General features: G+C 40.2%; 1 protein-coding gene across 1 annotated transcript; it reads right to left on the bottom strand.

Annotated features, from left to right (window-relative positions):
* Nucleotides 1-9,069: 9,069 nt before the first annotated feature.
* LOC101332769 (spindlin-3) lies at nucleotides 9,070-13,791 on the bottom strand. Its single transcript, XM_019918790.3, has 2 exons — nucleotides 13,541-13,791; nucleotides 9,070-13,184 (listed from the first exon to the last, which is right to left on the bottom strand). The coding sequence occupies exon 2, from the start codon at nucleotides 13,180-13,182 to the stop codon at nucleotides 12,244-12,246; it is 939 nt and encodes a 312-aa protein (XP_019774349.2). The 5' UTR covers nucleotides 13,183-13,184; nucleotides 13,541-13,791; the 3' UTR covers nucleotides 9,070-12,243.
* Between the last annotated feature and the right edge of the window lie 814 nt (nucleotides 13,792-14,605).

Below are 14,605 nucleotides of genomic sequence, written 5' to 3'. Positions count from 1 at the left end.
CAAATGTAAAATAGAAAGCTAGTGGGAATCAGCTGCAAAGCACAGGGAGATCAGCCGGTGCTTTGTTACCACCTAGAGGGGTGGGATAGGGAGGGTGGGAGGGAGGCACAAAAGAGAAGGTATATGTGGATATATGTATACATATAGCTGATTCACTTTGTTATACAGCAGAAACTAACACAACATTGTTATGCAATTATAGTCCAATAAACATGTAAAAAAAAAGATATTCCCATGTAAGTGGAAACCAAAAGAAAGCAGAAATAGCTATACTTATATCAGACAAAATAGTGTTTAAGCCAAAAATGGTAACAAGAGACAAAGCATATTATTATATAATGATAAAGGGTTCATTTATTAAGAAGATATAAAAATCATCAATATATATACACACAACTTTAGAGCACTTGAATATATTAAGTAGATACTAATTTAATGTGAAGGGAGAAATAGACATCTACATAATAATAGTAAGGGACTTCAATACCCTACTTTCATCAATGGCTAGATGATCCAGATTGAAAACCAACAAGGAAACAATTTACTTGAATCATGCATTAGACCAAATGGACCTGAAAGACATTTATAGAACATTCTATCTAATACAAGAATACACATTCTCTAGTGCACATGGAACATTTTCCAGGGTAGGCTATTTGATTGGATACAAAACAAGTCTTAGCAAATGTAATAAGATGAAGTCATACCAACTATCTTTTCTGACCACAATGATGTGAAACTAGAAATCAACACAAGAGAAAAGCTGGAAAATATACGAATATGTGGAAATTAAGCAACTCGTTGAACAACCAATGGGTCAATGAGAAAATCAACAGTTAAATTTTTAAAAGAATCTTGATACAAATAAAATGAAATCACAAAACACCTGTTGTAAGAAATGCTGAAAAAGCAGTTTTTAGAGGAAGGTTTATAGTGATAAATTCATATATTAAGGAAATAAATCTCAAATAAACAACTTTAAATAATAAGGAACTAGCGGGGCTTCCCTGGTGGTGCAGTGGTTGAGAGTCCGCCTGCCGATGGAGGGGACACGGTTTCGTGCCCCGGTCCGGGAAGATCCCACATGCCGCGGAGCTGCTGGGCCCGTGAGCCATGGCCACTGAGCCTGCGCGTCTGGAGCCTGTGCTCCGCAATGGGAGAGGCCACAACAGTGAGAGGCCCGTGTACCGCAAAAAAAAATAAAAAATAAAAAAAAATAATAAGGAACTAGGAAAAGAAGAACAAGATACGACCAAAGTTAGCAGAAGGAAGGAAATTAATGAAGATCAGGGAAGATATAAATGAAATAGAGACCAGAAAAACAAGGTAAAAGATCAAGGAAACTAAGCTGGTTTTTCAAAAAGATAAGCAAAACTGATAAACCTTTAGGGAGACTGGAGCAAGAGGTTTAGGGGGATGTCAAGAGCCCAGAGTCTGAGTTCCAACTCCATAGCCGATTGGCTGTGGGATCTAGGAGCCTTGCTACTTCCCTTCTAAATTTATTCTCATAGGAAAAGGGAGGCAAACTTCTGGTTTCACAGAGGTGCTGGCAGTATCATCTGAAACAATGGTCATAAGATCATTATTGTCCCCTCAGCTCTCTCCCTCTCCAGTGCTTCTGTAGACCATCAGGGCAATTTTCTTTCTTCTTGTTTTCAGAGGAAAAGACTCAGAGCCAGTACCACCTTCCTTAGCTAACCAGTTAGTCCAAAAACATGTCCTGATGTTCCAGAAGGAACTTTGGCTGTGCTGGTGAATGTCTATGATATGAAGAGGAATCAGACCACAGAGCTATTGCTCCTGCAAAGCTCACAGAGAAGATATCATTCTGGGGTGACAAGAGGTTATGGTAAATACTGTAACAGAAGGATGGAGGTTATGTGAGTATAAAGGAGGGAGCAATGTACTATGCTGGGGCATTAAGGAAAGACTTCAGGTGTTTAAGTAAGTCCTGAATAATTGAGCATATTTTCACCCAGTAGAGGAGGTGCATTCCAGGCAGGAGGAACAGCAAGTCAAGTCAAGAGACTTGAAACAACTTGGAATGTTGAGGGAAATGATCTGCAGCATAAGGAGCAGGAAATAGTATTCAATAATGCAGGAGTAGTAAATAGTCAAGTTGGAAAGGGATAAAGGAGTCAGGTCATGAAGGGACTTGGATGCCAAGCTGAAATTCTTCATTCCAGGTGAATTATGTAATATTGTCATGTAATTCAGTGGCCTCATTTGTCATGAAAATTATAAATTGCATTTCTTTCATTCTGTGAAGCCATTTACATTGAGGCATTATAAATTTCAGATGGAATACTGATCCAGTAAAATTCATTCCAATACCTGCCTTTCCTTGTCCAGGGTGATAATTTTCAAAATAGTTAACCTTGGGATACCTGTTCTTTTCTCACCCCACAGCTGATGGTACTCATGTGTGCAGCACATTCACATTTTAGTGAATAAAGGGAAGAACGAGGGCAAGAGAAAAGAGATATGAGGACTGGAAGATTGTGAGGCTCTCAATTCTTCCTTCAGCTATCCTGCAATTCCTCAATTCCTCCTTCTCTTCATATGTAGAATGAAATCTCATCAGAAGTAGTCACAATCTCACTCAGGGGAACTGATGCAATCCCAAGTATATGAGGTTTTAGAAAGGAGTGGGCCAAGAATGATATGAATTATTATATGAGTGAATGAGTATGACAGTGTGTGCACAATGATTTGTCTTCTTCAGTGTTTAAGCAAGGGAGATCTTATAGTCAAGGATTATATCCACGAGAATCAACAAATATCCATGGAAATCAGTAGCTTGAGTAGACCTGGGTGGGTGGGATGGGTGAGGGCTCTGCAAGGGCATTACTATGCCAGTGCGTGGCGTGACTACTGAGAACCATGCTGAGGTCATGTTCATCAGAAATATTCTGTGTTCCATACTAAATACTGGTAGATACACCCAAATCACTGAATTATAGCATCTGGGTTTGGCTGTGTGTATATAACATAATAGAATCTCAGATGAACAAGGGCTTTCTTTCCGTGGCCCTAACTTCTTTCTTTGTGCTTAGTTAACGCTGCCTACCTCCTTGATCTCCCTTTGACTAAAACACTCTCTTCTGTGACACTTACCCCATCTACTCCATTTGCTTTCTGCTGTATTGTAGGATAAAAAGAGATTTTAAAAATAAACCTTTTTCCTTCTAGATGTTTGCTGTTAGTCTGCTGGTCTCATTCATAACATTGGTGTGGGTGTCAGAAAACCACATCGTCCCTCAAAACCTTTCTAGCTTTAGAGGTATCTTAGAAAGGAAGGAGTTGAGGATGCTCAAACTGGTGGACATATTACTTTGATACAATGAAAAGAATGTCATGGTGGTGTGCAGTTTTATTCAAAGGAGCTGAGAAGCAAAAAAAAAATCATCTTGGAGATGACATTTGAGATGGAATGTGAATAATTTGTCAGAAAGAGATTTAGTGTGTAGGTAGGTGGCTAAGAAGGAAGGACTTCCATGACACCACACTTTTCATTTAACTCCTACCTCGTAGTCTCTTTTAGTTGTGTCTCCTCATCTCCCAAACCTCTTTGTGGCCCAGGGCTCTGCCCATGATCATATGCTCTTCTCTATGCACACTCATTGCCTACGGTGATCTTGTATACTCCCATGTCTTTAAATACCATTTATACACAGAACCTCCCAAATTTATGTATTCAGCTCAGTGAGACCTCTCTTCTGAACTGCAGACTCATATATTCAATAACTGCTCAACATCTCCATTTAGATATCCTAAAAACACCTCAAACTCAATTTTTCCGAAACTGAATTTCTAATGTTCCCTCTACATCCATCCAAACCATAGCCTTCTTCATCTCTGTTGATGGCTACTCCATTCTTCCAGTTGTTTAGTCCAAGAATATTGGAGCCATCCATGACTCCTCTATTTCTCTCACCTTCCACTTCCAATTGGTGAGAAAATCCTGGGGCTTTTCCTTCAAAATATATCCAAGATTCAAATTCTTACCACCTCCATTACCTTTCAGATATTGTCAGCTCACATCTGCATTCCCACAATACCTTAACTAGTTTCACTGATTCCATACTTTTCCCTCTGTAGTCTGCACTCAAAACATCAGAGAGATACTTTAAAAAAGCATGACAGGTCAACTATCTGCTCAAAATCTGCAATGGCTCTGTGGACATGGAGATGCAACACCCAGGTTCCTTTTCATTGACACACTTATTACCCCAGCTTCAGCTGTCATCTCTGTTTAAGGACTGCATTAGCTGCAGAGAGCAGCCTTGTCCAAGGTCATGTCCTTTCCCAGGGTAGCCTATATTCAGTGATTTATCAGTGTATGCGTTTGTGGCTGACACTGTCATTGAGTATCAGAGCTTGACTTCTCCCTTGTTGCTTCTTCCTCTTCCCCATTTCCTCCATAGATATTGACCCCAAAGGCATTGCTTAATAAATTTTCTGAAGTATTAACTTTGTTTTACATCTGCTTCCTGGGAAACTCAACCTGTGACAGGCTCCTCACTTCATACAGAGTTCCTACAATGCATTACAGGGCCTTATATGAGTTAGTCCCTTATTACCTCTCTGACTTCACCTATGTCGCTCACCCTCACTTTTGTAGCTATAGACAAAGTAGCCTCCTTGGTCTCTGAACATGCCAATAACACACCTACCTTAGGGCCTTTCCTCTAGCAGTTCCTTTTACCATGAATGCTCTCTCTAGCTACATGCTTGGCTAACTCCTTCACATCATAACTTTGCTCAAATATCACCTTCCCCATGAAATCTATCCTAATCTCCCTATTTAATATTGCATCCCACCACTCCTCTCACCTCTTACCCTTTTCTAATTTTCTTTTTGTTCAAACAGAACAAATTTTTCAAAATGTCACTTTCTGACATCCCATATAATTTATTTACTTATTATTTTTATTGTTTATTGCCAGCTTCCTCTTGTCTGCATGTAAGCTCCATGAGAACAGAGATCATTGACTGTTTTATTTACTGAAATATTCCAAGTTCCTAGTTACAGTGCTTGGAAAAAAATAGATACGAAATAAATTTGTTGAATGAATGTAGTAGATTTAAGAGTAGGAACAAAGTATGTGTTGAGAGAAGGTGGTAGAGATGAAAGAATAGGAAGACCACAGCTGTAAATCACTTTGATTTCTCCCTTGGTGCTCTTGCTTTTTTCCCATTTCTTTAGGCAAATGTTAGTAAAAATAATAATTATTGATAGAACAGCACTTGGCATCAGGAGACCTAGGTTCATGTCCAGTATTGTTACTAGTTGTGTGACCCTTGCATCTATATTTATTTATTTATTTATTTACTTACTTATTTATTTATTTTTAACATCTTTATTGTAGTATAATTGCTTTACAATTTTCTGTTAGTTTTTTCTGTATAACAAAGTGAATCAGCTATATGTATACATATATCCCCATAACCTCTCCCTCTCGCGCCTCCCTCTCACCCTCCCTATCCCAACCCTCTAGGTGGTCACAAAGCAGCGAGCTGATCTCCCTGTGCTATGCAGCTGCTTCCCACTAGTTATCTATTTTACATCTATGACCCTTGTATCCTTTTTCTCTCTAAGCTTGATTTCCTAATCTGTAAAATGGAAATAGTAACACTTAGTTCCCAGTATGCTGTGAAGATTAAGATATGCCTGGCACATACTAGGTGTTCAATAAATGTTTTTTGCCATTCCACCACCCTCCAAAGATGAATGATATAAACTAAATGGCTGAAATGTAGTGTGTATTTGAAACTGTAACCACAAAAATAGGTGTACACATTCACTACATTATGTATGGGCTTCAACTTTAACTCTGTGCTGTGGATCTGCATCATAAATTTGGGGTTGGGGAAGAAATCTGCCCCATTTCCATTTATTCATTGACTTTTTAGCCCCTTTACTTCATCTCCAGGATCAGGGTAACAATTGAAATAATGCACAGACATGATCTCTGTAATGTTCTTTGGCCTCCACAAAGAGACAAAAATACCAGAAAACAACAGTAACATAGTTAGTCGGCTGTATAGAACAGTAGAGAAAAATCATGAACCATAGGTCTCAGTATTAAACATATGACTGCATTAATAACCATGAATAAATGATTTCAGCTATCCTAGCCTTTCAACTTGTTTTTATTTCTAGATCATTCCTCCTTCAAACTGTTGCATGGGCTAGCTTCTCATCATTCAGTTATCTGTTCAAATATCCACTCAGACCTTTTTCTGACAAGCTCTAGCTGAAATAGCTCCCTTATTTCAGTTACTTTCTATCCCATTGCTTTATCGTCATACAAGTTATCACTCCCAGAAATTATATAGGTTATTTGTCTACATCTTTGTTGTCTTTCTCCCACTATGAGAATCTAAGCTTGCTAAAAGTATGGACCTTATCTATTTCCTTCTTTACTGTTAGCCAAGTCCAACAAAAAGCATTTGAATAAATGAGTGATTGAATCTACAAAATAGAATAAATCCCTGCCCTCCTAACCATCCAGGAATGCTATGAAGATTTATCAGCTCTCTGGGAAAGTTCTTAGTAGGAAAGGAAGGAGCTATACACATCTAAAGAATTATTTAAAGTCACATTTCAGTAATAGAATTTCTGGACTATATTCACTAGTTAAATGTCACTGGACATTGCTAAATATAAATGTTTACTAAAAGAATGTGGGCTGTAGCCTCTTGGAAACTAGATGGAATTCATTTTTATTAAGTACCTGCACTGCACTATTATATGCTAAGAATATAGCTTCTCATTTAGTTCTCAATAGCACCGAGTAAGGTAAGGATTATTACCTGCAATAGTAGGCTTAAAAAGATTAAGTCACTAGAGCCGAATCACAGAGCTAGTGGAGCCTGGAATTATGCCCATTCTATTGATCTCATTGTTTCTCCTACTCTATACTCTTGGATCCCTCAGATCTAGGCTTCTTAGGCAAAGTTCAAGCATACTATATCCATAGTGGAAACTGGCCTATCTGAAAACAGCGAGGAAAGAAAATGGAGGTTTCTTACCTTAGTTATTGGTTGTCTGAAATCCTAGTTGAAAGAGACCTGAGAATCTGGAAACTTGTAGGATTAGAAAAGCCAAATTCCTTATCTCAAACTAAGCTTTGTGAGAGCAATGGCAAGGAGACAGACTTACAAGGAAATAAGATTGGGGTCAAGAAAATCCTAATTTCCTAGACCAATGTTTCCTAATCAGTATTGATGATAATAATAAGAATCACTTGGAATGTCTGGTCGAGGTTTTCCAGGTCCCCCTATTCCCCTGCCAAGAGATTTTGATTTATTAAAACTAAGGCAAGGTTCAGGAGCTTATATTTTAGCAAGCAGCTGATGTAAATTTATTATCAGGTAATTTAAGGAAATAACGATTCTGGCCTCACTCGATTGACACCTACAAGTTAGTGATTCTCTTTATGGGATCCCAGGACCAGAAGTATCAGTCTCCTGTGTGAACTTGTTAGAATACATAAATCCTTGGACCCCACACTAGACTTACTGAATCAGAATTTCTGTTGGTGGGCCCCAACAATCTGTAGTTTAACAATCTCTTCAGGTGATTCTAACATGTGCTAAAGTTTGAGAACTACTATATTAAAGGGACTCCAATCCTGGCCAACAACAGCAAATACTCATTATTTAAACCCAGAACAACTCCTAGACACAAGAAATGGCATAAGATGAAGCAGAGAGTTAAAGCTGTTCATCCCCAAGAAAGTGCATCCACCCAAGATATGTCTCCAAGGGAGACCCTCTTAGAGAACAAAAAAGAGGCTGGCTGACCAGAGGACTCATTCTACTGCTAGGGCAGAGTCCTTGTCTAACAGATTATGAAATATGCTTTGAACCAGAAACTACTGTGTATTGCTTCCTGTTTCCTCCCTTCTTTCAAATGGTAGTTTTTATTATATTTCTCTGGTTATTTCTTCACAATTGTATATGGGGTATGTTGGAGTGAAGGTTAGTTTGTAATTTAACTACAGGTGACAAGACTGCTAGGATGATGGATCTGAAGATGTCTGCAGATCAACTAGAGATCCTAAACTTAATGTTAAATGTAGTAACTGGATAAGACTTTAGGTTTTTCCCCTTTGAAGACATAAATTTACTACATGTAGGTGTGAACATTTTTGAAAGTGGATATGTAGGAAGAAAGGTGTTCATGGATGCTCACTACCCAAAGGAAGAAGCTATACTAGACATTTGTGATTGGTTCATGGCATTCACTCCTCATGCTCTTGATTTCACTAGGAATCCATTTGGTTCTAGGGAGATATATTTTAGGGTTTAGGGATGGAACACATGCCCTGGCTAAGCCAATCAGTGCATTTCATCCATGAGACTTCAGTGGTCTAGGTATGTGACCTAAGCCAGTTCAGAATGCATCACAGGACATAGGTTATTTAACTTTCTCTAGACTGGAACTGCTGTGGCCTGGACCTGCTGGTCTAATTTTGCTCCCATGAGGAAAGGCAGCCTGAGAATGTAACTGAAATACTGAAGAGGGAAACTCATAACAAATCACAGACACTGAGCCTGAGCCCCAATCAAACTGTGCCTGAAGCCCATCTAACTTTTGGATTATTTTAGTTACATGAGTTAATAATGCTTGGTAACTGTTTAAACATGTTTAACAGGGGTTTCTTGTTATATGCAGAAAAGCATTCTGTCATAAAGGCAAACAAATTTGCATATGGCAGTAGATGTCAGTGTAAGTTGGAATAAAAAAATGATTGTTCATTTCAATTTTGAATAACTGATTATAGTACCTTAACTTTTTCCACAGCTTCAATTTATAGTTGATTCCCCCTTTAAATTCCCTCAACAAAAATATACTGGCCTCAAGGAATTCCTTCCACAAAATCGATCATGTTTACATACATTTCACATTCTACTAGTCAGAAAAATTTACCTGGCAGAAATTGTTGGTTTTCAGGGACATGTAAGTTTTCATTAAACTAGGTTGGGGTATGGAAGTCCGAATTAATCATACCTCCTTCCCTTACAGATTCTGAACCAACTAAAAAATATACACAGTAATCAAAGAGGGATTAAAATACCAGCTTTAATATATTGTTAAATGAAAAAGAAAAATTCATAACAGCATGTATAGTATGCCACAATTTGTATAAAAATCTGATACACACATATATAATATACTTGTAAATACATGGATTATCTCCGGAAAAATACATAGTAACTGGTAAGAGTGGTTATCTTTGGAAATTGGCGCTGAGGTCAGGGGTGGGAAAAAAGGAAGGAGACTTACTTTATACTGTATATCCTTTTGTACTGTTTGATTTTTACCAGAGGTGTGTGTTTTTGTCCAAAAATGATTTATAAGTTAAAAATTTTTAAAGAATAAAAATAGATACCAGCTTTATTGCTGATAGGTCTGGACTGGAGAACACGTTTTGGACCTAAGCCTGAAATGAACTTTTACCCCAAGTGTAAAGACAATGGATCCCCCCACCCCAGAGGGTGAGAGACGTCTACAGATTAGATGTTTACCCAGCCATGTAGTGAAGGACTGTAGTTTTTTCCATATCTTTCTGTGAGCAATGAGCTCAAGAGCCAAGAGGGCCCTAAGTTGCATATCCATAATAACCTTTTCTCAAGTTCACCAAGTTATTTCTCCTCCCATTTGGGAGATGGGTAGAAATTTTCTTCCAAATATTTTTGAGAGGCACAAGTCCTTTTGTTTCTTGGCCAGGAACATGGAGAGAGGCAGAGGATAGATCCTATCATACCATTGGACATTTCTGTCCACATTGTCAATACCCAAGACAAACAGGGCTTGGCTGTCCTTTCGGGGAAGACCAGCAGTATCTTAGGAATGTCCTGCTCCCTCTTGTGTAAGACTGGTAAGCAGTTCTGCTTTTGCCCCAGAAGGCTCTGAAATAAGTCAAACTAAAACAGTAATTAAATTAACTCTAAGGCTACATTACACCCCAGGTTGAAAATTCACTCACTATTTTATCCCCAATTTATAATTATGTCCAGCCACATTATCTGACATAGCTTAAAAGATTATACAATAAGCCCTAAAGGTAGCATTAAAATACTACAAATAATACAATATCAACAACATAATGAAAATGCCTTAATTTGAACTGTATGAAAATCACACCAACTATTAAACTCCAAGGGAAAAATGAATGCCCCCAATTAAATTTCTATTTTAAAGTCCAAAGGAATTAAAGTCCAAAATTCTGCCTTCCCCAATTTCTTGGTTTTTCTGATGTCAGCCATACAGATCTCACAAAGATGTCTGGACAGATATGGGGTTCCTTCATCAGCTGTAGCCTGGGCTGTCTTCCTCTTGATTTGGTGTAGTTCCTTCAGAACTTCAGGAGTTGAATTAATCTAACCCCACAATTGCATGTCATACATATATGTCATACATTAAGAGTCCACAGGGTCAACAGGACATAAGATTATCACAGTGTCAGCCTCACATCCAAAAACTTAGCAAGCACACTAATCCTCAGCCTCTAAAACAGATATCTCAAGCAAATTTATGTCCCCAGGACTTAGTAAATAGGGTAATACAGACCCACATTGCTGTTGTCAATCAAATATCTGAGCAGAGACTTAGTGGCATCAAAAGGAAGAAACATAGACAGAGAAAACATGGGAGAAGAGAACACTTTCTTGGTTTCATCCTCAGCAGGATGCCAGTCTGTCTGTGCCAGTAGTCTGGACTCCATGACCTGTGAACTTAAACTAATTTGGAAGATATTTCCCAAGTGGTTGATTGTACTGGCATGAGTCCCAGCCCCAAATATGCAGAAGTCCATGGCCTGTCTGTTATTGCTAATGGAGCTTCTATCAGAAACCCAATGAGAATGCATTGGCTTTGGCCGGGTGCTTCTCTCCAAAACCCTGCTTATTTTTCAACATTTTCTTTCCTAGTTAACTTTCCAAAGTTAACCTTCACTAATGCCTTCAATAATGGAAGGTACAAGGCCCACTCCATTACTTATTTTTCTGCTGAAGTAGGGCTCATCCTTATCTGCACATGAGTTTCTTAGGTCCAGCCAAGAAACAGGATAAAGTTGAAAAACAAAACACTAACAAATATCTATTAGATTTCTATCTACAAATGACAGCATTAAAAACATCATTAAGCACTTAGAAAATCATTAAGTCTATTGATCATCTAGCACTGATTCTAATCTCTGTGTTCCTCAGTCCTATTAGGACACCAGAATAAATGAGCTCACCAGTTCCTACAAGGAAGCAAAGCCTATTTTCAGCTTTTCTTAGTTCTAGCAAGTGCATTGCCCACCTCATATGCTGGGACTCAGAAGTCTTCTAAGAATCAAATGAAAACCTAATTTAAAATTTTTCAAAGCGTCCTTCTTGGTATAGGAAAGAAATCTGTATCTCAGCCTGATTCCAGATTTTTGCTCCTTTATATTGAGGTCCTAGACAGATCTGCCAACCCTTGCCAAACCTGGCCTTTATCCTGTGACTGAGGACTAGAGCTACAGCCCGGCCTAATGCTCTATTGGGCTGGCAAAGCCCAATTGTGCTAAAGTCTGCCTGCACAGCCTTTGTCTGTAAAAACCCACTCCTTGTCTGCAGGTACCAGCCAGAGCTATTGTAGACAACAGAAATCCTAATGCCATTAATGACCAACCGCGATTTCTCCACTTGCGGTTTGGTTCCCAAATGCTTGCCCTCTTAACAATTTTGTAAGGTTTCTCAGCCTATGCTTATGTACTAAAGTGCAAAATAATTACCCTCTTGATTTCCAAACCAAGTTTAGTAATAGGTACAAGAATCAGAAATGGAACAAAATATTAGCCTTACTTTCATTATAGTTAGAATTTAAAATGCAACTTAGACAGAAGACCAAAATAAGCTTCCCATTCCTCCCCATATTAGACTTTTGAAGGGGAGGGGTTGAATTGCAAAGACACTAACCCAGCCAGCCCTAAGGGGAGGGTTGAATTGCAAAGAAATTTATCCAGCCAGCCACATTGCATATCTCAGGAAGCTTCACACTTCAGTGAGTGCAGATTGTCCAAATGCCCAAAAGAATGAGGCAAGAGGTGTTCAGCTACCTTTAGCCTATTAACACCACCCAAGATAAAAATATGGGCCGATGGATGTCAGACTTTACCCCTCTCACTAATTAGCTAAGTCAATCATTCTTCTGTGGGGAGGAACCGGTAAAACGGTTGGAGATAAAGGCAAAAGGTTTCTTCAAAAAATGTCTGAGAGGGTGGAAGTTCCAATTTTTTGCCAGGCAAAAGTGTGAAAAAGGGGGAGAATATGGTTCTTACAAACTGTAAAGCAATCCAGACTTCTTGTGTGTTCAGATTTTACAAACAGTCTCACATATTTGGCAAATTTCAAAATGACCTCTAAGATGTTTTTTACCAAATCATAGACATAGATATGGAAATCATCATCAAATTTGATGAAGTACACAGAGGGTTTTGCTTCCACCTGATGAATGACCATGCCAGTTCTCTTGGAGCCATCCTCCTTGGCATATTCCACCTGTTTGCCTACTAGGCTGTCTATGACTTCTCCTGGCTCCCTCTCTGCAAGAGGAGAATCATTGGAATCTGGAAGGATGTGTAGGTCACCATCTTTATAATCATCTAAGAGCTGGTACATATATAATACAGGATCTTTCTCATAGGTAATGTAAAACCATGTGTTCATGACAGGTGCCTGAGCTAAGACCATCCCCCTCCATTCATTTTTGGAACCTTCCTCTGTCTCAAAAATATGTTCCACTGCTTTGCCAATCATAATTTCTATCAAGTGTGTATCACTGATTCTAGATGATGCAACTCTATTAGGAAGGATTTCAAGTGATGACACTCTTTCATCTCTATGAAGTTCCAATCCATAAACACAGTCAAATCCATCATATTTGATAAGATACAGAGAGGGATTTACAGGTACCTGATCCAGAACGGTTCCCTTCCACTGTGTTAGAGGTTCATCTCCATCTTTCCATCCGTGCCGAATTCTGCAGCCTACGATGTTCCTCCGATGCTGGGAGGTGGGTCTGCTCCTATGCTTCTTGTGTGCAGCCTTTCTCTTCATCACGGTCACAGACACACTGGCATGTCCTGCGCCTGTCATGGACCGCTGCCCTGCAGCTGCTTTTCCGAGCGGGGTCTTCATGCCTGCGCGGAGCACAGTAGCAAGGAGGACCAAGAAAGGAAATCAAGAAAAAATAAATTCAATGCATGACACGATGAACTTTTTCTCCTAATTAGTGCATTCTGTGCACCCATGCCTAAGTTTTTCCCGAAAGCTATGCGGAAAGGCTGGAAATCAAGGCATTCTGGCTGCGTGCCTGCAGTAACCTTCCTCCCCAGCTAGTTCAGGCTATGGTAGCGTGAAGGAGTTGCGGTTACAGTCAAAGAAATAGGGGGCACCCCCCCTATTCCTCCCGCCCTGCGTCCAACACTGTCCAGGCCAGGGGACACAGATTCCCCCAGGCCGGGGATAGCGGGCCTCGCGTGCCCAAATCGGGCACCTCGCTGCTGCCTCCGCGGTGAGCCTGTGTCAAAGGAGGACCAGCAGACGACGAGCCAGGTGCTTGCAAGAGCTGAAAGGAAGGATCCTTAGGAGAAGAGCGTGTCAAGTGGGCTGCTGGACAGGCAAACAGGATGGCGGTAGTGTCTCCAGCACTCGGCTCGCGGGCCCTCCGCTCCCTGTTGGCAGCAGCAGCCCCTCTGCCACATCAGGTTCCCACCAGCCGCTGCAGTCGCCGCAGTCTCCTCCCTCTTTTCCGTATAGCACAGCTTCCGGCCAGGAGAGAGGCCTCCCCTTCCTGCCCAGCAAATCACCCGCCCACCGGCCCCCCCCCCCCCCCCCCCGCACCTCGCCCGCCGACTCTCTTGTCCGCCCCTGTCCTGGGCCTGGGAGGCGCTCTTTGGTTCCTTGCCCCGCCCCTTTCCCAAAATCTGGAGCCGCCTGGCCAACAAATCCCCTCCCCAATCGCCTTGCGCCCCCTCTTCAGTTCTGGGCCCCCAGTCTCCCCACCCCCACCCTTATCCTTACCTCAGTACCCCTGATCCATCTGCTTTTCATCCTCCAGGAATTTGCCCTTTCCTTTCCCCTTGTAATTCTGGAGTTATTCTTTATATACAGAAAAACTGTCTTTTCTGTCATTTAAGGGAATTTGAGGTAGGAGAGAAATGCACTAGTGCTCAGTCTGCCATCTTGACCCAATCTCTCGGTAATTTTTACTGACTTGTACTCCCGGACTTGTTGAGGATAATTTTTTTTTTCTTTTTCACTGATTGCACAGGAATTGTATGGGCAATGTGGGCACGGTGTACAGTTTAGCAAATTGACATGAAGAAGAAAATAATCAACTATAAACCCACCTCCCATTCCACAAGGCTCATAGTCAAATATTAACACTTTCCATTGCCTTGCTAATACGCTCTTACAAAGCTGGGATAATTTTGCATATGCATTTTCATGGCATGCCCTTTTCCATATAGAATAAGTGTTTAATCAGGTTATGAGATAGTGTCTGAAACATGATTTATAGTGGCTTCACTAAAATCAGCACAAGGATATTTTCACAGTT

Source organism: Tursiops truncatus, unplaced genomic scaffold (assembly GCF_011762595.2).
Source record: "Tursiops truncatus isolate mTurTru1 unplaced genomic scaffold, mTurTru1.mat.Y mat_scaffold_109_arrow_ctg1, whole genome shotgun sequence".
Lineage (NCBI taxonomy): Eukaryota > Metazoa > Chordata > Mammalia > Artiodactyla > Delphinidae > Tursiops > Tursiops truncatus.
The sequence above is the reverse complement of the archived record's forward strand: the minus strand, read 5'-3'. Positions and strand labels throughout refer to the sequence as shown.